A 26,890-nucleotide genomic window follows, 5' to 3' on the forward strand; every position below is an offset into this window, starting at 1 on the left:
ATTTAGCTGTACTGGACTCAGTCTGGTGTAGGCCTTGGTAGCTGTGGTCCATTAGTGCTTCGGACTAATCTTTTCCTTGTATCCTGTTCTCTTTATTCTCCCTTGCTCCCGGAGGGATGAGACCAGAAACACTGTCAGTTTTTTAAGTCAGTGAAAATAACGTCTATACTGGTGTGTGTTTTATCTCATCCATTGCAGACATTCTGCTCTGACCACAGATTCTCTCGTTAATAGCTTCCAGCGCACTAGATCTCACCCTAAAAGGCCTAAAACTGAGGAGGATGAGGAAGCGTCAGCTGTAGCCGATGGGGATGAGTTCCCCACCCCTGAACTAGCCACAGACCAGCTTAAGGTCAGTGAAAAGCCAGAAGCAGCAGTGAAGCTGGGGAACATAGGAGCAGCTTCTGAGGAGGAGACCTTTGCTGACAGGATGCAGCCGGATCAGAACTTGTTGCATAATATCAACCTCTCAGGTGAGAAAATGTCTGTCTTCTCATACAAGTGGTTGATGACCTGATGCCTTAAATTAATGTCCAGTAAGACAGATATCTTACTACTCCAGGTAGCTAAACCATTACGTTGTTGAAAGTTATAGGGTAACTCAATCGGGACGCCCTGGAAATGGTACAAACGTAAGGAGCAACATGGCTACGGGGAATGGAAGTAGAGACAAAGCCAGCAGTGCCTGTTTGGTTTAATAAAAAAGAAGATTCTGATATTAAAAAATAACAATGAATTTTTTTTTTTTTAGAGTGCAACTCAATTTACAGTATACAGTATATTTTTGGAAAGCTTCTCTTGAATTCACGTGGAACAGAGAAACCCAATTATAGAAAATTCTTTGCAAATTCTTAGCTTTTGACTTAATTTTAAGAGGAAAATAAAAGATTAAGGTTTTAAAAAAGAACAACAAAAATAGAAAGTTCATTTAGTTTGTTTCTCTAAATTGTAACTCTCACTTTTAAGTCTGAAGTACTTTGCTTTTTTTGCTTTAGTAGCAGGTGTCTCGGAAATTGCTTTAACGCTGTGTCTCTTTCATATTTTTTGGAGCTTTTCTCCTTTTACTAAATGAGGTTATTGGAAATGCCTGTCTTTTTCTCATCCAGTGCACCAGCAAATCCTTCATTCTTGGAAATGTACCGGAATCCCACCCCCTCCACTGCTTCCACGTCGTTTAAGGCACGGTCATCTCATGCCTAGATTATTGCCAACGTTGCTTCCTGCCTGTTGTCCAGCATCTACTCTAGCTGCTCCTGCTAGTCAGTTTTCCATATGAGAGTCATAGTGACCCTTTAAAACAAGTCAGTTGGGTCTTGTTCCTACCTTCTTCATCTTATTCCATTTATCATAAAAGGTAAAGTCTTTATCATGGTCCTCAATAACTTGGCCCTCATTACCTTTTACTTTCACAACATCTGTGTAAATAGAGTTGAAACCACAGACCTTCTTTCAGGGAGTTCATAGTTTAGTGGAGAGCAAGATAAATAAACAGGGAATCACGATCCATTGTGGTTAGTACCCTGGTAGAGATGGCACAGGGTTTGTTGACCTACCTAGGAAAGACCTCAAACAGAGGCAGGAGGCGGGACAGGAAGGAGTTCTTGTGGCAGCTGATACCTGAATTGAGTTGTGATGGATGGATAGATGTTAGTGAGACTGAAAAGGTCGGGAAAGGAATCCCAGATCGTACAGAGAAGGCGGTCGTGCAATTAAACAAAAACCATTGCCATCAAGTTGATTCTAACTCATAGTGACCCTATATGACAGAGTAGAACTGCCCCACAGGGTTTCCAAGGCTGTAAATCTTTACAGAAGCAGATTGTCACATCTTTCTCCCATGGAACAGCTGGTAGGTTCAAATCTCTCAGGTAGCAGCCTAGCGCTTAACCACTGCTCCACCAGGGCTCCTTCATTTTGTACACTACATACGGGTATTTCTTTTGAATTCCTCACCATGGTCTCTACCACCCTTGGTTTATTTAATCTCCTTATGAATTGCCGGGTAGTTTAGGCTCAGGGGACCCAATTTCATTAGTTCTTTTGCTACGTGTTACTTGAGTTTTGACCTCCAGCTTTTGAGACCTGGCAGACTACTTAATGTAAAAGCTCATCTTTTTATACCTGAGTTCAAAGAGGACTTGGTTAGGTTCAGCATCAGCAAGCAGGCGAGGAATAGAAACGATGCTTAACATTTGTGTGCGTGTACATGTGTGACGTGGAGAAGGTTGACTAGGGATGGAAAGGCAAGACAAGTGCTGTGATATTCTTCACCATGATCTTCTCCTGTTACATGCTGCTAGTGTCTGATACAGTGTTAGTGTAGGAAATAATTGTTATTGCATCTGCACGTCTTCTGTGAGTCTTTTGAGCTGGGATGGTTCATCAGTAGCAATTCTTAGCACCATGTATTGGGATATAATCCATATTTTTAGAAAGAATTCAAATTGCTGTTGCCTTGGATAATTATTGTTATTGCCTTGGGTTATGGCAGTGCTCTGTAGCAGAGCCTCTTGTTGATCTCCTGTTTTGTAGGTTTTTTCCTTTTGCCAAATTTCAAGGTATCACTGTAACAGCTGTGAAGGCAGCGTGGTGCTATTGTGGCCTTTCATACTCAGATCTGTGGAAGTTTCAGGGGAGGTTGGAAGATTGATATTCAGTTGAGAGTAGTTTAAAAATTTAACTCAGTAATAATGGAATGGAAGATCTATTAACGGTCTCTTGTTCCACTCTTTAGGGAACAGCTGCTCAAGCACATCTATAATGGAGGAGATGAAAACTGAGGAGGACGAGGCCTGTGCCACGGTTGCACCTTCCAACCCCGAGGAGGCCGATGGTGCTGTCACGTTATCGAGTGGCTGCGTGAAGTCTGAGGAAGCAGACCCTGCCAAGCTTTCATGGCCAAGGTCGCCCGAGTCGTGCTCCTCAGTGGCAGACACTAATGGTGTGTGGACAGAGGGAGAGGAGAGTGACCTGGAGAGCTGCGGGAGTGGCCTGGAGCCTGGGGAAGTCCCAGAGGTCCCCAGCGGAGAGAGAAATGGCTTCAAAGTCCCCCATGTATGTGGCAATCTCTGTTTTTACTGAATTCCTTGTGCAGTGAGAGCGCTTTGTGAAAACAGCATGCTGTGCACTGAACTCTGGCGGTAGGGCAGAAATAAATAACATCTCACATGTATGAGTCTTTATCATGTTTCCCGAGATGACTGGGAGGGAAGCCTCCTGTGAGCACTTGCTCACATGGTGATAATTCAAAGAGCATGCAACTCCTGGTTGCATGCTGAAGCTTGATTTTCCTTTTTTTTTTAAAGTTTTTAAAACCAAACTTTTTATTTTAAAATAATAATATATTCACATGCAGTTGTAAGAAATAGTATGGAGGGATCCCACATACCCTTTATCCAGTTTCCCCTGCTAGTCACATTTTGCAAAACCATAGTGCAGTATCACAACCAGGATGATGACATTGATGCGGTCCAGGTACAGAGCAGTCCCATCCCCTACAGGATTATCTGGGCTGGAAAGGACTCACCTGCAGGGCTCTGAGCTAATACTGCTGGGTACCAGGCTTCCTATAGCCTCTGATGAGCTTCCCACAGTTTTCACATTAGAGCTCACATGGTCATTTCTCTCCTTGTGAACCTGAGTCCTAATACCAGGCTGACCTTTCTGGGGCTGCCTGCCTCCCATAAACATGCCTTTTGTCTCTCAGAGTCAAGACCCCCCTTTTTAAAATTTTTATTTATTTTGTTGTTGCTGTTGAGAATCTATACAGCAAAACATATACCAGTTCAACAGTTTCTACATGTACAATTCAGTGACATTGATTACATTCTTCGTGTTGTACAACCATTCTCACTCCCCTTTTCTGAATTATTCCTCACCCATTAACGTAAACTCGCTACTCCCTAAGTTTTTCATCTAATCTTGTGCATTTCTGTTGTCAGTTTGACCCCATATAGATAGATCTTGAAAGAGCCCAATGCTCAAGGCAATTCTTTACTAGTTAAGCTAAACTATTGCTTGGTTTTAAGAAGACTTCAGGGGATATTTTTGGTTTACGATTTAAAGATTATTTCAGAGCAATAGTTTCAGGGGTTCATCCAGCCTCCATGACTCCAGAAAGTCTGGAGTCCATGAGAATTTGAAATTCTGTTCTGCCTTTTCCCCCTTTTGATCCAGATTCTTCTATAGAATCTTTGATCAAAATGCTCAGTAATGGTAGCTGGGCACCATCCAGTTCTTCATTAAGACTCCTCTTGATTACCAACTTCCCTTTCTGACTCTTTGGAGAGGGCCTCGCTGTTTCTCGGATGTCCTTGTACAATGTTAACATTAAATGTTTTTGGCATAAACTGTCGTTGTAGCTGTGAGAGTATGAGTGGGTCAGGCAGTTGAAGACTGCATGTGGTGATTGTCAGAGTTCAGTGACCCCTTGATAGCTCCTGCTCATTAATCTCACCAGGCCTTTTCGGATCCTTGAGTAGCAATGGGAATTACATAAGGACAGCGTCTTTGGATACCCGGTTTCTAAGTAGTCTTAAAATGACAACAAAAATATAGATAATTTCCTAATTGGGTCCAAAAACTTTTATCTATTTCTGATTATACATTACACTTAACTCTAAGATAGATATTTACCAAAAACATAGGAGAAATAGAAAAATTTGGTTCCGTTTTGAAGAGGTGGCTAAGCGCAAGTTTGAAGATAGTGTTCATATACTAATAAACAAAATGTACAACTTAATTCCAAGTAGGGATTAAACGTGCCTGAGCACATAGATTGGAATCCTTTGTAGAATGGCAGATAAGTCAAAGGCCCGCTTCAATTATGTTTAGTCACATTCTTTAAACTAGAATGGAGCTAAAGTTGAGTTTCCTTGATTTCAAGGAGGATGGTTATACAGTCACTGCCTTTAACCCTTATCATTTGATGGAACAAAGACTGACAGCCTAGGAAAGGGGATGCTGCTGCTGAGGGCTGAGCCCATGGCATGCCCCTCATCTCAAACAGTGGGCAGGGTCTCCTGTTTTCACATGGAAGTGTCAGACAACAACCCCTGTAATTAACCCAGACCCTTTCCATCTTTTCATTTTTGTGTAATTTTGACCAGTGTTTGTTAGTTTTAAGTGTAAGGCAACGTGTATGCTTGTTGTGTGTGTGTGTGTGTGTGTGTGTGTGTGTGTGTGTAAATATATATATACATATGTATGTACATATATGTATGTATATATATATATATATATAAAATATGTCCCCTTCTCTGTTGATCCGTGTGATAGAGAAGTACTGGTTCCTTTCTAAAGGGCTTCATGATTTTTGAATGGAAGGGAGTGTACAGCCTCAGCTTGACAGGGCTGCATTCTCTGTGAGAAGAAGAAGTAAAAACACCACCAAATGTTTGTGCATGAACAGCAGACGGTTGACTAAAGGCTGCATCCTATATTCTTATGAGTATGTAATCCTACATTTAGATTAGTTTTAAAGAATGTTTGAAAACTTGTTATCTACTGAGTTTATTGCAAGTTTGCTAAGCCTGCCCTGCACTGCAGCTAGTATTTTAATATGAAGTGGAAAGAAAGTTAGTTGACCTCTTGGTAAAATTACTGATAGAATGGGTTCCTATTTTCTTTGATGTTAAAGTCTTGGTTGGGGCAGGGAGGGGAGGACTAATTCTCCAAGAGGTAAACATGTGCCAAGATTTCTTCAGAATTAAGTAGTCATAAATTGTTATTAACCATGTATTTTTTAAATCAAGTCTTAACTATGGATCCACCCCCCCCACATTTTTATTTCTGTAACCAGAGAATAGAAGCAGAGACCAAAACCGCTAAGAGTTGGCGCCATCCGCTTAGTAAGCCTCCGGCAAGATCCCCGATGACACTCGTGAAGCAGCAGGCAGCCAGTGACGAAGGTGAGCTTGTAGATTTTCTCAGCATCTTCTCTGTGTAGCTGTTTGTTTGCCACAAACTGTGGTGAAAAAAGTGCTTGGGAGGGAGGAATGTGGCCAAGTAGCAAAAACATACCGTTAAGAGAAATGGGATTAAGGAAATGGGGTTTCTTATTTTAAAATACTAATTTGCGTAATGAAATTCCTATAAGGCAGCTGTATTTTTTTTTAGTAAAAGTCTTCCTGTTTCCTTTGATGAGTAGAGTTGGTCACTATTTCCTGACATTTCACTGTAAGGTTCTCCAGAGCAAGTTGAGAATCACTTCTCTAGAGGTGTCATATCTTGGAATTAGCATGCTAGCGGTTTCTTTGCATTACCTTTACTTTTATGGTGGATCCTTTAAATTTATTAAAACTGCCTTGAGTAGGAAACCACGGCCGTACCTGGTGTGTGGTGAAGTGTCCTTTCTCCTTAACTAGTTTGCTCTGACGGCCTTGACGTGAAGCGGTTCCGTTGACAACCAGTCACCATTCCTGGACGTAGCGTCTGTCATTTTGTAGAACTTTTGGTTGCCCTTTTTCTCCTCTCTTCCTAGCTCTGTTTTTTTTTTTTTTTTTTTAATTTTACTGTGGTAAAGATACATGTAACGAAATCTTTGACATTTAATAATCTTCACATGCACAGTTCAGTGACTAATTGCATCCATCATGTTGTTCAGCCATCACCCTTATCTGTTATCAAATTATACCATCACCCTCAGCAGAAGCGCAGTGTCCCTAAGCATCGAGGCCTCCTTTCCCCTCCCTCCTGCATGCCCTGGTAACCACTAAGAAACTTTGGTATGCATTTTTCTATTCCTGTTCGTCTCACATACTTGGACATGTTATCAGGAGGCACCTGTCCCTGGAGAAGGACGTCATGCTTGGTAAAGTAGATGGTCAGTGAAAAAGAGGAAGAAGACCCTTAAGGAGATGGATTGACACAGTGGCTGCAACAATGGGCTCAAACATAGCAACATTTGTGAGGATGGCGCAAGACCAGGCAGTGTTTCATTCTGTCGCTGTGAGTTGGAATCAACTTGACGGCATCTAACGACAGTAGCATTCTAGATATTTCATATAAGTGGAACATAATATTTGTCCTTTTGTGACTGACTTCTTTTTTACTAAGCATAATGTTTTTAAGATTCATCCATGTTGTAGCATGTATCAGAATTTCATTTCTCATTATGGCTGAGTGTATTCCATTGTATGTATGCACCAGTTTTCTGGTAGTTTAAAAAATACCATTTTATTGCCTCAAATTAAAAATCAGACCACTGACCAGCTTTTCTTCCTTGCAAACATCTCTTAGCATCAAGAGGGCCTTGTTTACTCCATCTTTAAAAGGATCAGTTCAAGCCAGAGACTTTAAAGAGCTGTTCCTTGAGGTATTCTCTTCACTGGTGGAAATTGTTAAGGAAGGTCAAGTGTATGTACAGATGCTGTCGAGAGAGTAACATGAATCTTGGGTTCAAGCTTCTTGTTTAGCTTAAATAATATATCAGAATAGACAGCCTTAGCAGGTATCTTTCTTTTACCCACTGTCTTCTTTTATACCTCAAATTTAGTTATAAAACAAATGGTAGATGTAGGGTTCAGGAAGGGTTAGTATTAGTTTCTATAAAACCAACCCAAGGTGGAATTTTGGTTTGAATAATGTTGTTAGGTGCCATTGAGTCAATTCCGACTCATAGTGACCCTGTGTACAGCAGAACAAAATACTGCCTGGTCCTGCACTATCCACACAATCGTTGCTGCATTTGAGCCCATTGCTGCAGCCACTGTATCAGTCCATCTCCATGAGGGTCTTCCTCTTTTTCTCTGACTTTCTACTTTACCAAGCATAATGTCCTTCTGCAGGGACTGGTCCCGCCTGATAACATGTCCAAAGTATGTGAGACGAAGTCGCGCCATTCTTGCTTCTAAGGAGCGTTCCAGCCGTACTTCTTCCAAGACAGATTTGTTTGTTCTTCTGGCAGTTCATGGTATATTCAGTATTCTTTGCCAGCACCATAGTTCAGAGGCATCAGTTCTTCTTTGGTCTTCCTTGTTCATTGTCCAGCTTTTGCATGCGTATGAGGTGATTGAAAATACCCTGGCTTGGGTTAGGCACACCTTAGTCCTCAAAGTGTCATCTTTGCTTTTTAACCCTGTAAAGAAATCTTTTGCAGCAGATTTACCCAGTGCAGTACGTTGTTTGATTTCCAGATTGCTGCTTCCATGTGTGTTGATGGTGGATCCAGGTGAAATGAAATCCTTGACAACTTCAGTCTTTTCTCTGTTTATCATGATGTTGCTTATTGGTCCAGTTGTGAGGATTTCTGTTTTCTTTATGTTGAGGTGTGATCCATAGTGAAGGTTGTAGTCAGTCTTTGATCTTCATCATGCATCAGTAAGTGCTCCAAGTCCTTTGCTTTCAGCAAGTAAAGTTGTATCATCTGCATATTGCAGGTTGTTAATGAGTCTTCCTTCAATCCTGATGTCATGTTCTTCTTCATACAGTCCAGTTTCTCGACTTATTTGCTCAGCATACAGGTTAAATAAGTATGGTGAAAGGATATAACCCTGATGCACACCTTTCCTGATTTTAAACCACTCCATATGCCCTTGTTCTGTTCAAATGACTGCCTCTTGTTCTGTGTATAGGTTCCTCATGAGCACAATTAAGTGTTCTGGAATCCCCACTCTTCACAATATTATCCATAATTGGTTTGAATAATAGAAGTCATAAAATGTATTTGAGTTATGGAAGTCATGGAATATATGAAAACATGTCATCATGTTGATTTCTTCTTTCTCCTACTTTATTATACTCAACAGAAACCATTTTCCCCTTATTGTCAAGATAATTATAGGACAATTCTGTATAAAGTCATTCATACTTACATATGTTACTCATGAATTTTAATTACCCTTCCCTATTATGGCCTATATTTGGAGTAGTTTCTCTGAAGGGACCGGGTTATACTAACACACAAGGAAAGCTGCTTTCTCCTGTATCCTTATTTTCCTAAGTTAATTTTGACGTGGACCATCATCAGTTGGCCCAGAGTTCCACCGTGGAGAGCAGTTCTGATTTCACTCTCTACAGCTTGCAAAATTTATAAATGGATTATTTTAACGAAATTGTCTCAAGGGTTTGAGGTTAAATATCTTGCTGAAACATTGATGCTTGTAGCATTTGTAACAGTCTCACTTTCCATTCTAAAATGTTAAGGGACTCCTGGGGTCCTCTGAGGATTTTTGAGAATCGAGGAGAAAAATCAGAGAATTTTTGTGATGGCTAAAAAATCGTGGCTCTTAGATTTTTGCAAGCTTACAAACTAACAATGAAGAGTATTTTGTGGCCTGGAGAGAATTAACTTACATCATCGGCCACTTTTGCCTCAGTGTCTTGCTTGTGCGGTTGGAAATGAATGTACATCGTTATTGTTAGAAAGTGATGAAGAATGATTTTAGTGCTCCATTCTTAAAGCACACACACAAAAAATGAAACCCTTTGCCGTCGAGTGGGTTCCGACTCATGGTGACCTTGTAGGACAGAGTAGAATGCCCCATAGAGTTTCCAAGGAACAGCTGGTGGATTCGAACCTTATGATTCGCAGCCGTAGCTCACTGTAGCTCTTAAACACTGTGCCACCGGGGCTCTGCTTCATTCTTAGGTGCACACAATTACAAATCCAGCTGTGTTTGTGAACCTTCTACCCTAACTGTGAGCTCTTTTTGCACCGTTGGTATGGAAGCAGGTCTGTATGCCAGATAGGCATGTAGCTAGATTACAGCATCTGGGTTACATCTTTAAACAACAGTCAGTGTCCCCTGTTGGTGAATGAGCAGCTCTCTACTGAAGGTGGGCTGTGACTCCCGAACAGAACAGCAGGAAAGGGGATCAGTACTCGATCTAGCCCCTCTGGGAGCATCACTGCAGCTGGGAGAGAAGAGTCTTCTCTTTGGGACAGTACAATGGCTTTTTGATGATGTAAAGCTGGAGGTCATTACAGTTGGTTGCGTATTGGAAGACTGAGATCATAAAGCATGGAGAACAGGGTTTGGTTGATAATAAATGTTTGTTGTTGCTGTTGTGATGTAACTATGAGGAGCAGGAGGAGAATGATAGCCAAGCTCTCAAGAAGTGACGGAAATCTGAAGGGGCTTTAGAGGGAAACGCCATCCAGATGGGAAGGGAAAGCCAGAGCCTGGCTATTTGGGGGGAAATTTCCAGGATTCGAGTAGAGGCTGGGCATCTGAACTAAAACTCCATAGGATCTCCCAGACACTCAGAGCTGGACTCTTAAAAACTTTCACCCTTAGTGAATGGGTACACTGGGGCAAAAGAAACAAAAAAACTGACCACAGCTCAGGGAGAGAAGAGAGCTTGCCTGACGGGGTCTGGGCTTGGGTGGGGAAGGGTGATAGGAAAGAAGAGGAAATCTACCTAAGAATTCTTAAATCAAATGACTGGGATCAAATTTATACTTGTTGTTGCAAGCCAGAACTCTAAAATAAAAGTGGATGATGCCTACAATGAACCAGGCAGAAGCAATTACACAACTTTTTGAATGCTGGCTGAGCAGGGCTGGTTGCTGAATGGACAATAGGCTGTAATTGGAACCATGGTTCTGTCTGCTACGTGTTTCTGTTTTGAGCATGTCTTCTCCCTTGCCTCAGTTTCCTCTCGTGTGAAATGTGACGCTTGCTCAGGAACGATCAAGGGGTCCCCCCTCCCGGCTGATGGGAGGGTTGTGGGCATTCGAGTTCCCTGGAATAGAATGCAGCACTAGGTTGAGATCTACAGGGCTTCTGTTAGATTTTCAAAAGGGCCGATCACCATTGGAGCACATTTTTATTTAGAACTCTTAAATGATAATTCTGTGATTTTTAGAATAGTTATGCAGAAAGATCGAAAGATTCAGATACTCATCTGTAGGGTGCTTACCCATCTGCAGAGGTGACCCCATCTACAAGTGTGAATATTGACAAGATTCAGATGAAAGCCCTGGTCATGACTCTGATTTCCTTTGATCTGAAATATCTGAGTAACTCTTTCTAAATCACTAGTAGTTCAGCAAGCGTAGTGCTGTAATGAGCTGTTAAGCATCTCTTTGAAATTAAATACAGCTTAGACCCTGATCCCTATCTTTGCAGTGTTTGCCTGCCTTGAGGCTTAGATCGAGAGAGTATCTTTCAGAGTGTTCCAGTAATTTATCTTTTGGAAAGTCTGCCTGTATTAATACTTTAATTCATTTAGTAATGGATTAAAAATTTAAATATACTGATGGAAGAGATGGAAATTGCTGCTGTAGTTAGAGATTATTCTTGGTGTTGGACCATTGTTTAACCCATTTAACCTAGGTTGTTGGTTGTTCTAAAGAGTAAAATGTATACATTTAAGTGAAATCTCAGCAATTCTACTGACAGAAATCACCTCCCCAAATGGTTTTCAGTGTTTCACTTTTATAAAAGTGCTTGTGTTTATGATGCAGTTGACTAATAAGCCTGTCCTAAGTATATTTTCCCAAGACCAGAACTACCCAATGGTTTCAGCTTACAGTACTAGAGATTTTTGTTTTCTTCTGGGATTGATTGCCTGAGACTTCCTGTAGTGTGTACTGCTTACCTTACTGGGTCTCATTCAGTCACTGGAGGAAAGGCATGAAAATGCCCCCACCATTGGGAGCACCACCAGTACACAGCCTGGCTGCCCTTTGCAGTTGTCCCTCAAACAAAGGAACGTTATTTAGAATTGGTGGTTTCAGTTCACCTTTGGTACACAGATGATTTTGGAAGAATTATGCCTTCTTGCCCTTGGGGCCCTTGTGGTGCAGTGGTTAAGAGCTACAGCTACAAACCAAAAGGTTGGCAGTTTGAATCCACCAGCCGCTCTTTGGAAACCCTATGGGGCAGTTCTACATTGTCCAACAGGGTCACTATGAGTCGGAATCCAATCAACGGCAGCCAGTTAGGGTTTTTTTGTTTGTTTGTGTTGTTTTGCTCTTGGTCTGCCGTAACTGCCTCTTTTCTCTTTTTTAACAGCTTTAGTTCAGATTTGCCAGTCTGAATTTTTCCTTCTTTTATTTCAAGAACTTATTAAAGCGAATGTGTTGAGCAAATATAATAATGATGTCTTTTATTGATCTGAACTTTACAAATGCCATTTCAATTATTAGGTACAAATATTATTTTAAATATTAAAAGCACCCATTTGTTCTTTCAGATAGTAATAGGCACACAAGTCTCTGTTTATGGTTGAGATCCGGCTTCTAGTCTCTCCTTGGCCATTAAGGCTTACGGTCTTGGGAAACTAAGTCATGCAGTCTCTCCACAGCCCAGTTTACTCATCTGTAAGAGGAAACGGTTGGGTTAGTGATCCCAAAGTTCCGTTCAAACTCTAAATTTCTTTGACGCCATGTAAATATAGTAGGAGAGGATACGAGTTCATCCTTGGCCCATGCTAGCCTTTCATGGGAAAAGAAAAGCTTGAAGTATGGGAACATCCTTCACCACCAGTGGTTCCCCTCCTTACAAAGTCCCTTTCTTTGCCAATTTTGAAACAGAAACAGTGCTTTATGACTGCTGCATGTCATGCTCCAAATGTTATTATTACATAATGATTGCTTCTCTTTGTTCAATCAGTTCTTATTAGTTGGAGGTAATGCTAGCCTTTCATAATAAGCACAGTTATATTTCTGTCTGTTTAAGCAATAAAACAGCCAATTCAGCAGATTACTAAGTAGATTGGTTTGGAATGTTTGTTGATAGGTCACAGCCAGTGTTTTCTTGCATTATGTGGACATAAAACATGAGATGTTGTTGGCGCTCAGACAGATTGAGTGGATATATTATCTAGCACTTAGCTGTGCAATAATAGTCGGGCGTTCTCAGTTTCGCTTGATTTCTCTGTCGGTAAATTCTGTTGGAAGCCCCAGTGGCATTGCCTATTACTCTAATATGGGGAATAAAATCAAAACCACCTTGCTCTTATTATGCTAGTGGCTTGGTCAGGTTTTGATTGAATTAGAGGGGAAAAATTGCTAACTTCATAAGTTATGTTGTATGGCTGTGTTATGAACTTTTCACAGTCCATCTTGAAACCTTTCTAAACAATGGTTGGCCTGAAGTCTTATGATCAGGTGTCTGAATGTGCTGAAAGCTTTGGGATTATAAAATGATAGTCGAGACTTTGATTCTTGTGCCTTCATGCGTGGCTTGTTACTCTCACAGGAAGCATTGAAGGGAACAGCATTTGATGCTACAATTGCATAGCTCATTCTATCCCTTAGAAAAATAAATTATTGTATTACGTTCAAATGTATGAGATTGCCAATATTTGACTTTTTTTTTTAACATACAGAAACTGCAATTTCATACAACTCATCTTAAATATATTGCCTTACATGTCCTTAAAACTGTTCATAACCTCTTTTCCCCGGAGACATCGGCCTTAACCTATAAGCCACTGAATTATGCCATGTTTTGAACCACGTTTTCTACATTTTTATTTCCACCATTTGTTTGCTTGTGAAACTAGCCCTGAAGGTGAAGAATAAATGTGCAAAGTTTGTGAGGCTTATGTATTTACTTGTTTTTTAATTTAATTTTATAATAAACTTACTGAGCAGTCTGTATTTTCTTGTTTTGTTTTGCCACTGGCCAGTGAAAATTTAGTCCTGAGCTGGCAGTGTTCTCTATGCTGGCGTTTGGGCACCTTTGTCATGGATTTTAGGAAGGGGCTCTTCACCTCAGCACGGGGGTGGGAGGGGCAGGCGGGTGGGTGGTTAAGTAACTTGTCCCAGGCTTTAAGTTAGTAAGTGGTTCAATTTATCATCATTTTTAACCTAGGTTGAGCTACCCCCTTCCCCTATTCTGGTTCTTAGGTTCCAGGTTTTAAGGAGATGGTGAGGTGGCTGTTTTTTTTTATACCCATCAAAACCCAAAAAACCATCGAGCCGATTCTGACTCATAGAAACCCTATAGGACAGAGTAGAACTGCCCCATAGGGTTTCCAGGAAGCGGCTGGTGGATTCAAACTGCCAACCTTTTGGTTAGCAGCCGAGCTCTTAACTACAGTGCCACCAGGGCTCCAAATAGACCTCTAAATTCTGCACTGATAAGCCATTGTTTTAGTGTTCATGTTCTGTCATTCACTTTGCTTTTGGAGAAGGATTTTCAAGATCTAAAATTGCAGAGATATTTGTTGTGCTAGAAAAAAATGAGGAGGAATAAGTTTCCTATGATATTTGAATGTTTGCATATTATTCAAATATTTCCATAGTTGTTAAGGTCTTTTCTTGAGGAAATTTACTTTATAATGCCTTCGGGCGCAGTGGGCTAGGATCTGGACCAAGCATCTCCCTGGAGGAGATCCGTGAGTCCAGAGTTCCTGAGGTGGGCCTGCATCTGGTACAGCTCAAGTGGCAGAGCAGGCAGGACCCCCTGACGGATTTGGATGTTCTTTCTGTTGACTAGCGTGTGTCCTCCTTTCCCTAGCAGTCGGCATCATGGGCACCTGGTTGAAGAGCTTCTCTGAGTCTCTTTAGCAGCTGTTTTCTGTGATCTTCCAGGTGGTAATAGTGCCCTATTAGTTCTTGGGTTAGAATGTCTAAGGAGCTTGCTGTCCTTTACACAGACTCCCAGAGCTGGCTTGTAGCTAAGGGGAACTTGTTTTGCACATAGGTTGCAATGTGCTGGAAGTTCGTTGTTTGGAAATCTTGTTTGGCCATTTTTTGACCTTGTATTCTAGATGCTGTTGAGGAGATAGCTCACGGAACTGCAGGGTTCACCCACAGGGAGTTATGAACTCTTGCAAGGCAAGGGACTGTTTAGTATTTACTTCTTATTTCCAGCATCTATGGTACTGCCTGTCATGTTGTTGTTGCTGGGTGCCATGGAGTTGGTTTTTGACTCATAGTGACCCCATGTGACAGAGGAGAACTGCCCATAGGGTTTCCTTTAGGGTCACTATGAGTTGGAATCCATTCAACGGCAATGGGTTTAATCTTTATGGAAGCAGATTGCCAGGCCTTTCTCCTGCTGAGCTACTGGGTAGGTTCGAACTGCCAAACTTTTGGCTAGTAGTCGAGCACCTAACCATTTGCACCAACCAGGGACTGTATCCATTATTACATTGACATTTTAAGGGAACTGTAATTCAGAATTTCATTTTTCCTCAGTGTCACCATTTCCCAGTAAAATCATACCTAAAACTCCCATAGTTTTTCTCTGTTGAAAATTTATAACCTTTGATAGCAATGTAAACAATCCTTGATATATACAATATATACTAAAGGAAAAATAAAGTTCCCAACTTCAAACTTCTTTTCTCTTTTGAGTCACTTATTCCTGACACTCCTCCTCTGCCCCCCCAATGCACACACGCACGCACGCACGCACGCACGCACGCACGCACGCACACACAGGCCAATTTCCTCCAGGACATTTGGAACCATACATAATGTCTCTCAGGACTGAGATTTTACTTAAGTACCTGAAAGATAACAGATGCTGCTACACTCTTCATAGCTGAGCGTGGTGCTGTACCAGCTAAACCACATCACTGGAACATAACCCCAAGCAGCAGACTCATGGTGGTGACTGGCAAAGAGAAATCATTCTGTAGTAGAGTCGATGGCTTTGCCCATCTGCTGCTTCTCAGTAAGTCCTGGCAGCACCCGCTCCACATTTGGCCCAAATGTTCTTTTTTAGAGAAATCCACTTACCCTTCACAAGCAAAATTTGTTCAAAGAGACTGTACTGAGTGAATAAATCTGACATAAAACCTGCTCTCAAACGAAGGTTTCCCCCAATTCATAATACTCGCCTAATATTAGTCTGATGGCAGAATTTTTTTTTTAATTTTAAAGGTTGCATATTTTTGTAATTATAAAACTTGCAAACCTCCTTTCTTCTCTTCCACACTTTTAAATATATTTTTTATAGATTTGACATCATTCTCTACATACAGTGTTGTATCTTGATTTTTCATTGATTATTGTAATATTCATTTAATATTATGTTATGTAATATGTATATTCATATTATATTGTATTTCATTAATATTCTTCAAAAGCACCTGCTCTTGACGCCTGCATAATATGGCCATGCCATAATTTATTTATATATTTCTTAGTGAACACATAGTTCTAATCTTTTTGTATTATCGTAAACAATTCTACAGTGATATTTTTGACTGAAGGGGAGAATAAAGACATTCTTTTACTCTGAAAAAATATACCCTTTGATGATTCCTACTCATAGCGACCCTGTAGGACAGAGTAGAAATGCCTCATAGGGTTTCCGAGGAGCGGCTGGTGGCTTCGAACTGCTGACCTTCTGGTTAACAGCCAAGCTCTTTAACCACTGTGCCACTGGGCTATCTGTCTAGATTAGCTCTTACTATTCCAGTCTATATTGTTGTTGTTACTATTATTTTTAATAATATTGTGTTTTTGGTGAAGGTTTACACAGCAATTTAGGCTCCCATTTGACAATTTCTACACAAGTCGTTCTGTGACAATGCATTAACATTCTCATTATTTCTGTTCTGGTTGTTCTGTTTCTAGTAGTCTAGTTTCCCTGCCCGTTACATTCTCATCTTTGTTTTAAAGTAATTGTTGGCCATTTGGTCTCATATAGGTGATTTTTAAAGTGTATTATTACACTAAAAGTTTAGTGTTTAGGGCTTACATTACAAGCCGTTTTCTGAGTGACCTTTGCAAAGGTTCTGCTGGAGACCAAGGGGAATACCTTCATCTGTTGAAGACTCAGGACGTGCACAGCAAGAAGTAGCAGCTTTATGGCGGGCGTCTCATATGACCTGCTTAAAAACTCTGTAATTAAGGTAATCTTGTCCTCAGTTTTGCAGACGGAGATACTGAGGTTTAGGATTATGGACAGACTTTAAGATTACGCCGATTGCAGGGATGAACCATTATTTTAGTTCTATCACTCATGCTTTTATTCTCTGCGGTGCTTGGAGGATTTCTGGTATAGACAACAGATGAATGTGTTTATTATAATAGAGGTGGATCAGAGCCCTACCCGTGTAGCTGTGGTTAGCTACCTCAGCTCAGTGGTTTAATAACTGTTGTTCTAGACCACAGAGAAAAAACCTTATTTTTTTTTTTGGCCAAATTTATTACACTGTTTCCCTGTAAGATTTTTGTCACAGATTTAAACCTTCTATCACCTGAACTAATACTTACATATATATATTTTTTCAATTTGACTTTTTACTTATCTAAGGTGTATATGTACTTTTTTCTTAAGAAATGTTAATTGTTTTATATAGACAGCAACCTGAAATAAATATTTAATTATTAAAATAAAAACTGTATATCCACACAGTCAGTAACAGTATATTTACACAACCTCTGTGACCAGTGGGGCCCCTGCATACCTTGGGAAATTTTAGTAATTTGTGGAAAGAAGTTGCTATCTAAATAATGGAGAGTATGCCAAACTAACATGAGTAGAAATCTTTTGAAGATTCTCTAAACATCTTAAGACTTGAAGCAACCTGACTTTCTTTTTAGAACTACAAATTTTTAGGATTCTCCTAGCTCCCAGCTTTCTAGGCACCACCTCTTCCTCATCACGTGACCTGTATGATTGAGTCTCTCCGACACCGTACCTCTGCGATGGCTGTAGAGTCATTGATCAGCATAAGATGTGGTACTGAATCTCAGACTTTATTACATAAACATTGACAACAAGGAAAAGACCTAATTACCCTATGAAACTGATGAATTGATCTGTTGAAGAACAGAGTGGTTTATGGTCCTGTGGAAAGGGTGGGTGTCTTAGTTTTCTAGTGCTGCTGTAACAGTATACCACAGGTGGATGGCTTTAACAAGCAAGTTTATTCTCTCACAGTTTAGGAGGGTAGAAGTCCAAATTCAGGGCGCCAACTCCAGGGGAAGGCTTTTTCTTCTTGTTGGTTCTGGGGGAAGGTCCTGTCTTCAGTCTTCCCCTGGCCAAGTTGACCCATATTTTGGGGGAACACAATTCAATCTATGACAGTGGGTGTGGTTTGAATAGCAAGCGTAAAGATAGTTTTGGAGATGGTTTTAAGGCACATTGGGGCAAGGTGTTGGGGAATTGTAAGCAGGTTGGCTGTGAGTGTCTTAATTACTGTGATTTTACCTATGTAATTTTAGCTACAAGTAACATTAGTGCTTCTTTTGTTCCTGTTGAGAATATACAGTAAGTCTGCAAAAGCTGGAACTTGTGTCAGAGAAGGAAAACTAAAATATTTTCCACTAATAGAGAGCGATGGAAAAAATGGTAAGACTGTGCCCTGTCAAAGGGGGAAAACTTGGCAAGACCCAGAAAAACAAGACAGACCTGTCAAGTTCCAGCTCTTACAGGTTTCACTGTAGTTAGGAAGGAAGGTGGTTTGATGGCTGTCAGCATTTTCCCAGGTTTGCTGAACTCTGATGCACTTATAACTCGGGATTTTTTATTTCCCACACTTTCTCATATCTCTGCAGCAAACTGGTGTTCAGGATGAGACTCCGAGCTGCGCACAGGCTTCTGATTGTTGATATGCTAGTTTACCAACAAGTGATATGATTAGTAATAAAAACATTAGTATTCATTAAATGCCTACAGTGTCTGTGTATTTGTAGGTTTAATACTATCTGCCCCCTGCCCTCTCTTTTGACTAGGATATTGTGAGAACTAATTTGATTTTTTAAAAATCTAACACTCTATAAAGCAGCCTGGTCTGTTTTCATTCCACAACATGTTACAAAAGGCATCATGGTGTGAGGTAATTATATACCAATGAGATCATAGTGAAGCATGTAAAGATTCATTACTCAACTGTAGTTGAAGAGGGGGAGGGGAGGAAAGGGAATTCCTAGGCATAGTGATGCCAGATGAGCAGAACATAAAAAACACAAGACAGAAGGGAAAAAACGATTTTTTTTCCCTCTTCTGTATATTGGAAGATAGAAAGTTTTTTTTCGTTTTTTTTTTAAAGGAAGTGGCTGAAGGTACACTGAAAAGGAAGCAGGCAGAAGAGTAGAGGGAGGCTCTTGGGGGTGAAAACGAGAGTTTTTATTTGGAATCACGTGATAAGGAGATGGCTGGGATCTCCTGAAGGTCCTCCTAACCCCCTCCTCCTCCCCACCCAAAACAAAAAAAAGCCCAAAGCAAAACAAAAACCCAAAGCCTTTCTTGGTTCCATAAAGGATTGAGGCTTCTAGTTATATAAATACATAAAACTGGGAAAGGCACTAGCCAGCGTCAGTGTAATACTTAAGTCTATGCTTGAACAGTGGCCTAGATCAAGGGTAAACATGTTTTCTTGCACATGGGAAAGGAATGAAGAATTCGATGAGGAAATTACAGGAGGAAAAAATATCTAAAGATCAAGAAAGTTCCAATATTTTTGACTTTTAAAGCTAACTTAAAATCTGAACGACCATAATGACCCAAGGGTTATGAGTATCCTGGAATATTGGATATCCACCAGTATGATTAAGTGAAACCTCTTTCTTACCCTAATAAAACATTGCAGCATCTAATGAAAACAGATCAAACGAAAATAAGGAGACAGTTGGATGGATTTTAAATAATAATATATACATTTACATGTTACTTTAGAATTTACAAAGAACTTTAGTACTTTATAGTTTACAAATAAGTTTTATATTTACTATTAAAAAAAAAAGATAGGGGAGGAAGATAATTATGAGAATCTGTCTTACCCAGGGCTACAGTCCTTCTAAGGACCGTCCCTGGAGAAGGACATCATGCTTGGTAAAATAGATGGTCAGTGAAAAATGGAAGACCCTCGACAAGATGGATTGACAACAGTGGCTTCAACAATGGGCTCAAATATAGTAACAATTATGAGGATGGCACAGGACCGGGCAGTGTTTTGTTCTTTTGTGCGTAGGGGCACCTAAAAACCTAACAGCAGCCAATATATTACGCTGGACTGTAGGAAATTGCCAGTGTTCAAGCTTTTCTTGACCTCGGTAATGGCAGTCTTGTATGGTTCAACCTAATTCTAAAACCTAAGTGACTCCATTTTGTTGTGGGTTTCATTCTTTTCTAATAAAACAAGTGATACGATAAATTTTTTGTGAGCCAATGTGTAGTAACAGCTATTTATAGCTGAGTAATTGTGGCACATATTACCCTATGAGTCAAAGACCTAATGGCATTTAAAGTTCCTGGTTAACACTACAGCTGCTAACTGGAAGCTTGGCAGTTTGTATCCACTAGCCACTCCTTGGAAACCCTATGGGGCAGTTCTACTATAGAGTTGTTATGAGTCGGAATCGACTCAGTGGCAGTAGGTTTGGTTAACTTCTCATTCATGTCTTCCACACTAAGACTTCTGTTGTGTATTGCAGGGGTTCTGTGGTAAAGCCAGTGTACATTTAAGGTCAAATTGTTGTTAGCTGCTGTGAAGTCAGCTCCTGACTCATGGCGACCCCATACACAACGAGACTGGACTGTTGATCCCTGAAGCTTGAGGAGAATGAGAAGCAAATTCCTTTTGTTCCATTTCTCTCAGGTTGTACTTGGAAGACATTTAAAATATGTTTGCTGTCTGGCATCAAGCTCCTTGGAATGTTTGCTTCTTTTATAGCTGGGGTATTGTTCTTCCTGGTTCCCTGCTCACTGGGTTTTCATGCTCTTTCTCTTAAGAATTGCCTGAGGTGCCCTCAACTGAGGAAGAAGTAGAAGAAACGGAGTCTTGGGCGAAGCCTCTGGTCCACATTTGGCAGACGAAGTCCCCAAACTTCGTGGCTGAGCAAGAATACAATGCAGCCGTAGCCAGAATGGCACCACACTGCGCTATCTGTACTCTGCTCATGCCCTACTACAAGGTAAGGGGGGGAACCTGTCAACGTTTCTCTTCAGTGCTGCACTTCTATGTGCCTGTAAATCCCAGCGGTCACCCGGGAGTCACTGTAGAGTTAGCAGGCACAGAAAACGGGAAGACATTAATACTCCTGTAACTAACAGCCTTCATAGGAAAACAAACAGGATTTCTGAGTGCTGCTTGGGAGACGACAGTTCTCTGACAGTACTTTTTATTTTTGAATGTCCTACCTAGTTCATTTCAGGAAAGGGGCAATTCCAATCTTTCTTCCTATCCCTTTCACCAAGAAACAGAACATAAAGCTTAAACAGTGGAAACTTACAAAAGAGAGAGTGTTTTATGCTGGGTTCTCTAGCGAGGCGAAACTAGTAAAGCATATAAATATATATATGGAGAGAGATTTATATCAAGGAAGTGGCTCACGAGGCTGCAGAGACTGGGACGTCCCAAGTTCATGGGTCAGACTGGAGGCCTCCCGTGACTTATGCAGCCGCAGGAGCTGGTGAACCCAAGATCAGCAGGTCAGAGAGCAGGGCTGTTGCTCACAGGCTGCGAAGATCAACGAATCTCAAGATTGGCAGGCAAGATCACAGCAGTAATGTAGGCCAAATGTTCTTTAGGAGTCTAGTAAGGTACTACATAGTCTGTTTTGGGGTTCAACATGTTATAAAGTATATGGATACAAACATTGTGTTTTTGGTCATGTTCTCATTAATAGAATTAGAAATATTTTATTCAAGATCACATCTCTTAGAGTTCTATGTAAAGTGGACATTATTCTGCTCAGATGTTTCAGAGCATGAAACTATGTGATATGCTGTATTTTCAGACCTCTGTAAATAGAGGAAGTAGTTTCCTCACTGGATATCTTTGAATGCAGCACTGGTGAGTGACACAATATTTTTTGTTTTCCCTTTTAGACCTTAAATTTTTTATTTTTTTGAGAAAACTTTATTTTTTTTGTTGAGAGTTATTTCTGCGGCCTACTCTGCCTGTATATTTCTCTGGCAAAAAAAAAAAAAATCAAGTAAAATTGTAAGGTTTTTAGCATAAATTTTTTAGCATAAATTCATGTGTTTTAAGGAGAAATGACAATTTTGTTTGGGATATTGCCCTTTCATATTTAGCAATAGGCTCCAGATCTTTTTCTCTTACCGTGTTGAAACTTTGCGACGAGGCAGAAGCCTTTCTCAATACTGTTGCACAGATTAAAACTGGGATCTTTGAAAACACGCCTTCATGTGGAACCAGGTGATGCTCTTTAGTCAATGAAAGTAGGTCTCTTAGGCTAGTGCAAATGAAGAAGCAAAAACAAATTCATCAGAAGGATCAATGCTTCTCAGATAATAGTTTCAGTAGCTCATCACTTTCCTGTAGGAACAGACTTGTAGAATATCCTCTTGTTCCTACAGATTAGCTTCTGGATGGGAGTCTGAGAAGCAGCATTGACAAATACAGATAGTTGGATCAAGGAGAAAGAACAGAAGTTGGAAGGTGCAGCTGCTAGTGGTTTTGATTGACCAGAACGAATGAGAAGCTCTTTTCCAGGTTTTTCACTCATGTGTAAATGTTCTGTTTTTCAGCCAGACAGCAGCAATGAAGAAAATGAGTCTAGATGGGAGACAAAATTAGATGAAGTGATTACTTCGGGAGAAAAGACTAAGCCACTCATTCCCGAGATGTGTTTTATTTATAGCGAGGAAAATATAGAATATTCTCCACCCAATGCCTTCCTTGAAGAAGATGGAACAAGCCTTCTGATTTCCTGTGCAAAGTGCTGTGTACGGGTTCATGCAAGTAAATGAAATTTATCATTCAGTCATTCACAGGCTTTAGTCCTTCGCATACTCTTTATCTCTTATGTCTTAAATCATTCTAGTTCTTATCAAATCGCATGTCCTGTTAACCTACTAATGTATGGTCTATCTCTGTCCATGCAATTTCATTGGTTTATTATGTGGATATTACTGTGTTTACCCAAGAGCAATAACAGTCTTCTATTATGTTTGAAATAGCCTCCCTGTCTATTATTTATTTATTTATATGATACTATCTGCTTCTACAAGGGATTTGAACACATTGTGATTGAAATATAATTATAGTAACTCTCTTGTTTACATCCGTTTGAAACACACATGCATATATATACATTCACTCTTTATTGTTAAACCTATATATGAGGCAAAGCACCAGAACACAAGAAAATTGATATTTAATCTTGACTCCTAAGCTAGCTAGCTATGTAATTTAGTCATAATATTTCATAAACATATGCTTGGACTCATTATTTTGTGGTCTTGGTTAACAATGATAGGCTTTTCTTTGGGTAATTAACACTCCTGTTATTTTCTATTCCCATCTCAAATGTTACAGCAATTTGATTTTAAATAATCTTTCAAAAGCCTCTTATTTCAGGAAGTCAGATAACAAGTGTTTCTTGGTACCAGATATTGCTGTGTGTATTTGTATCATCAGCCATCTCCTTAGTTAGCTGTTTTTGGGCAGGCAAGTCAAAGTTGAATTGAAGACATCTCTTCATCACTAAGGATGGATTGTAAATCTTTGGCCCCCATCACTGAAATTAAAGCTAATTAACCTTATGTTTGAAATGTGCTTTTAAATTGTTTCAAAAATGTAATTTCAAAGGTTAATTATTGTATTAGCTCTAAATTTCCCAAAACTCTGCTCCCTGGATTGCAACATATTCTGAAATTTGTTTTGCATGGCTAAATGACCAGATTTGACAGTTTAATAATTTTGTTATTTCCTATTGAAAAATTAGCACCTCTAGCTGTATGACAACTATTGCGATCATTAGTAACTGTTAAGACTCATGCTGTCATAATTCCTTGGACTATATTCTTTATTAGTTAAGCGGCATAAGAACCGGAAGCATCTTTGAGACAGTCTTGCTTATGTTTTGTTCTAAGCAGTAGGAGTCAAATCAGTATTGGGTCTCTTGATTGAGTGTTGAGATGTGTATTATTTTAAAGATGCAAAAGACCTAATATATGGGTCCACACTCTTATTTTTTAGGTTGTTATGGTATCCCTTCTCATGAGGTCTGTGATGGATGGCTGTGTGCCCGGTGCAAAAGGAATGCATGGACAGCTGTAAGTGACTTGTATTAGTATCTTTAGTATCTCCCACACCCCATCCCCTCCGGACACATTTAAATCCAGTAAAAAGGTAAGATTGTACACATGATTTTGTGTGCAGACTCTATATTCAACTGTATTCCTAGTCTTTCCTTTCCAGTTCATCTCACATGCTGGCTCTGTATGCATCAGAGAAGTATTAGATACAGGTAGTCTCTGACTTACAACTTATTCGAGTTACGACAAACTACACTTAACGACCATCTTTCTTTTTGCACATCTTATCATTAGTAATATGTACTACATACAGTGTTGTAGCATGTAATTTGCTGATGTTATTCTCAGATGTTCACTCACAAGATGTTCGATTTTATGGTTTACTGTTCAAAACATTGCTGTATAGCAAGCTATGGGCTGGTCTTCAGTGAAGTCGGTATTGGTCTTGGGAATCATAACAGGTAGAAAGGTGGGCAGTGTTCAACTCTAATGACGTATTACAGTTGAGCTGCGCACATGCCCAACAGCCGTTATGATTCTGACTTCTTTGATACAACACTGATGCTGACTTCATTGTAGACCATGCCTATAACCCAGAAAACCAAACCCGATGCTGTTGAGTCGATTCCAACTCATATTGACCCTATAGGATGGGGTAGAACTGCCCATAGGGTTTCTAAGAAGCGGCACATAGGTTTGGACTGCTAATCTCTTGGTTAGCAGCCAAACACTTAACCACTGCGCCACCAGGGCCCCAACCATAAGAAGCATCAGGTGTTAATTTGAAATGAGATATTTGACTTATGTCAGAATAGACTTAAAATAGAATTGTCAGAATGGAACCCCATTGTAAGTTGGGGACTACCTGTATATTTTTAGATGTCCTTCCCCTACTCAGAATTCTACAGAACTGCTAGTTGTTTTACCAGAGCCGGTCCACACTTGTATTTTCAAGGCTTCGTTTTCCTGCGCAGCCCTATTTTGCAATTCTTGAAAATAAGTAGTCTAATAGTAGTCAAGGTGGGGCGTCCTCAATGCCTCCTGAAGTATCCATGTTTATACCTAGCATTTCAGCTACCTTGAGGTCTTTCTCCCACTTGCATTCATACCTCTGACAGATTGTAGAGTATTTGCTCTGTGCCAGGCATTGCTGTGAACTTGAGGCAGAACCTTCAACAACCAATGATCCTCTGCTTGGGGACACAAAGTTCCCTTGGTCTATATTGTTTCTCCTAAAGACTCCTGAAATGTTAGCTTACATCCAGTCATTGTGTTTCATTCTGTTTGTCCACTCTGCTACCCATTTTGCTGCTTAATTATGTTTTTCTTTCAAGAGCTATCAGAACTTTGGGAGTATAGACCTTGCAGATCTACAGACTGTGTCCCCTACTCATGACCTCAGAGCCCTGCTCAGGTGGATGCTTACAGTTGTAATAGTAGCATTGGTTTTATTCTTCAAAGATTTGTAATCAAAGTTAAAAACCTGAAGTACAGTGTAAGGAAAATGCCTTGCATGGTGAACATTTTTGGCATGGTTATATATTTTTAGCTCTCAGTGTGGAAATAGATGTATGATGACTGTAAATTAGAGAAGTCTATGGGCGTGCCATTATGAATGATTTTATTGCTGGCATTCAATTTGGGTTATGAAGGGGAAAGGTAGAAGTGATGGACATTCTTTATCGGCCTAATAATCTTATCTATGAAATGTCAGTAGTAACATTTTCAAGTTCAGACGTCTCCTCTCTAGTGGACCCAGAGAACATTTTGGTTATTTCCTTTGGTATACTCATTATGTTAGCCAAAAGCATGTAAATTCAGAGTATCATTAAAATAGCCAGGAAGTTTTGCTATAATAAATATATTCAGCTCTTGTCTACCATGCAGGCCACGTTCCTGTTGTGTGAGCCCAGGTAAAGCCACGTAGAACCAGAGTTTGACCCAGGATTTTTCTCACTCACTCTAAAGTATAGTTCAGAAATTAGCCATAACTCTAATCCAGTTCCCCAAGGCATAAAGAGTTCTCTGCTCCATCCGCCGCTACTGCTGGCTACTGCGCTGACGCTCGGAGCAGTCCTGTTGCCTCAGGTAGCACTGTCGTTCACATACTGCTTCTGAAGCTGCTTCTGCTCACCGATTGTGTTATCTGTGTGGCATGTTTTCAGAAGGAAATAATCAGATTAATTACTCTTTGGAACTGATTTAATGCATCTTTCTTAATCCCCTCGCCCCTCAGAAAATAGTGTGCCATTTTGTATTTTAACATTGAAACCATGCAAATATCATTTGATTCGCAGTAGAACTAGGAATTCTGGAATATAACTTTATAGTGATTTTTTAGACCCACACAGTTTCTTATTTCTAATTGGAAATGATCCAGATTCACAGTGGGCCAATTATTTTTTCAGTTTGCTCATTGTGAGTGAACTTTGTCTATGAAGCTCCATCCATAAGCGCTTCTCCTGGGAAATAGAATTGCCATTTTAGTATTGTTGGGAAGTAACTGACAGTATTGATATTCTGACTTTAATACCCTGATTCAGCGTGGCAGAAAGTGTTGAAATATTAATTTTTACTAGACACTTTATACAGTTTCTTTGAATTCTGTGGATGGAATGATTGCATTTTAAAAGCGTCCTTAGACCTGATTTCTTGAGGAATCACTCTCAACGTGGTCAGTTTTGGATTCCAGAGAAGCCCTAGACTTCTTGTGTAAATGGAGGCTGTAACCTGGCCAATGACAATCTAATAGTGCAGCTGGGCTCAGGTGGTATTTCAGTGTGGCTTGTACTTTACTAGGGAGCCCTGGTGGTGGTGCAGTGGTTAAGCACTTAGCTGCTAGTATGCATCTCTTCATTTTGATTCTTAATGTGAATCTCATCGTTTTTGACCTGAATGTCTGTAGTTTGTGTCTAATCTATGTATCAATTCCCACAATAAAATGACTACCAGCTACAGCTAATTAAAAATGTAATGCAAATACTCTCACTGTAAAAATGTGGGATCTGTGTTGCTTTCTTTCTGGT

At 40.1% G+C, this 26,890-nt stretch overlaps 1 protein-coding gene across 4 annotated transcripts in view; it reads left to right on the plus strand.

The window, feature by feature from the left end:
• Nucleotides 1-26,890, plus strand: part of KDM4C (lysine demethylase 4C) — a 392,853-nt gene that overhangs the window by 194,816 nt on the left and 171,147 nt on the right. For all 4 annotated transcript variants that reach the window (XM_023728605.1, XM_012554717.2, XM_023728606.1 and 1 more), the window contains 6 exons: nucleotides 235-473; nucleotides 2,735-3,054; nucleotides 5,801-5,909; nucleotides 20,592-20,773; nucleotides 22,353-22,566; nucleotides 23,806-23,882. In XM_023728605.1, coding sequence (XP_023584373.1) covers nucleotides 235-473; nucleotides 2,735-3,054; nucleotides 5,801-5,909; nucleotides 20,592-20,773; nucleotides 22,353-22,566; nucleotides 23,806-23,882 — 1,141 coding nt within the window. The remainder of the gene's footprint in view (nucleotides 1-234; nucleotides 474-2,734; nucleotides 3,055-5,800; nucleotides 5,910-20,591; nucleotides 20,774-22,352; nucleotides 22,567-23,805; nucleotides 23,883-26,890) is intronic.

This window comes from Trichechus manatus, unplaced genomic scaffold (assembly GCF_000243295.1).
Source record: "Trichechus manatus latirostris isolate Lorelei unplaced genomic scaffold, TriManLat1.0 scaffold00025, whole genome shotgun sequence".
NCBI lineage: Eukaryota > Metazoa > Chordata > Mammalia > Sirenia > Trichechidae > Trichechus > Trichechus manatus.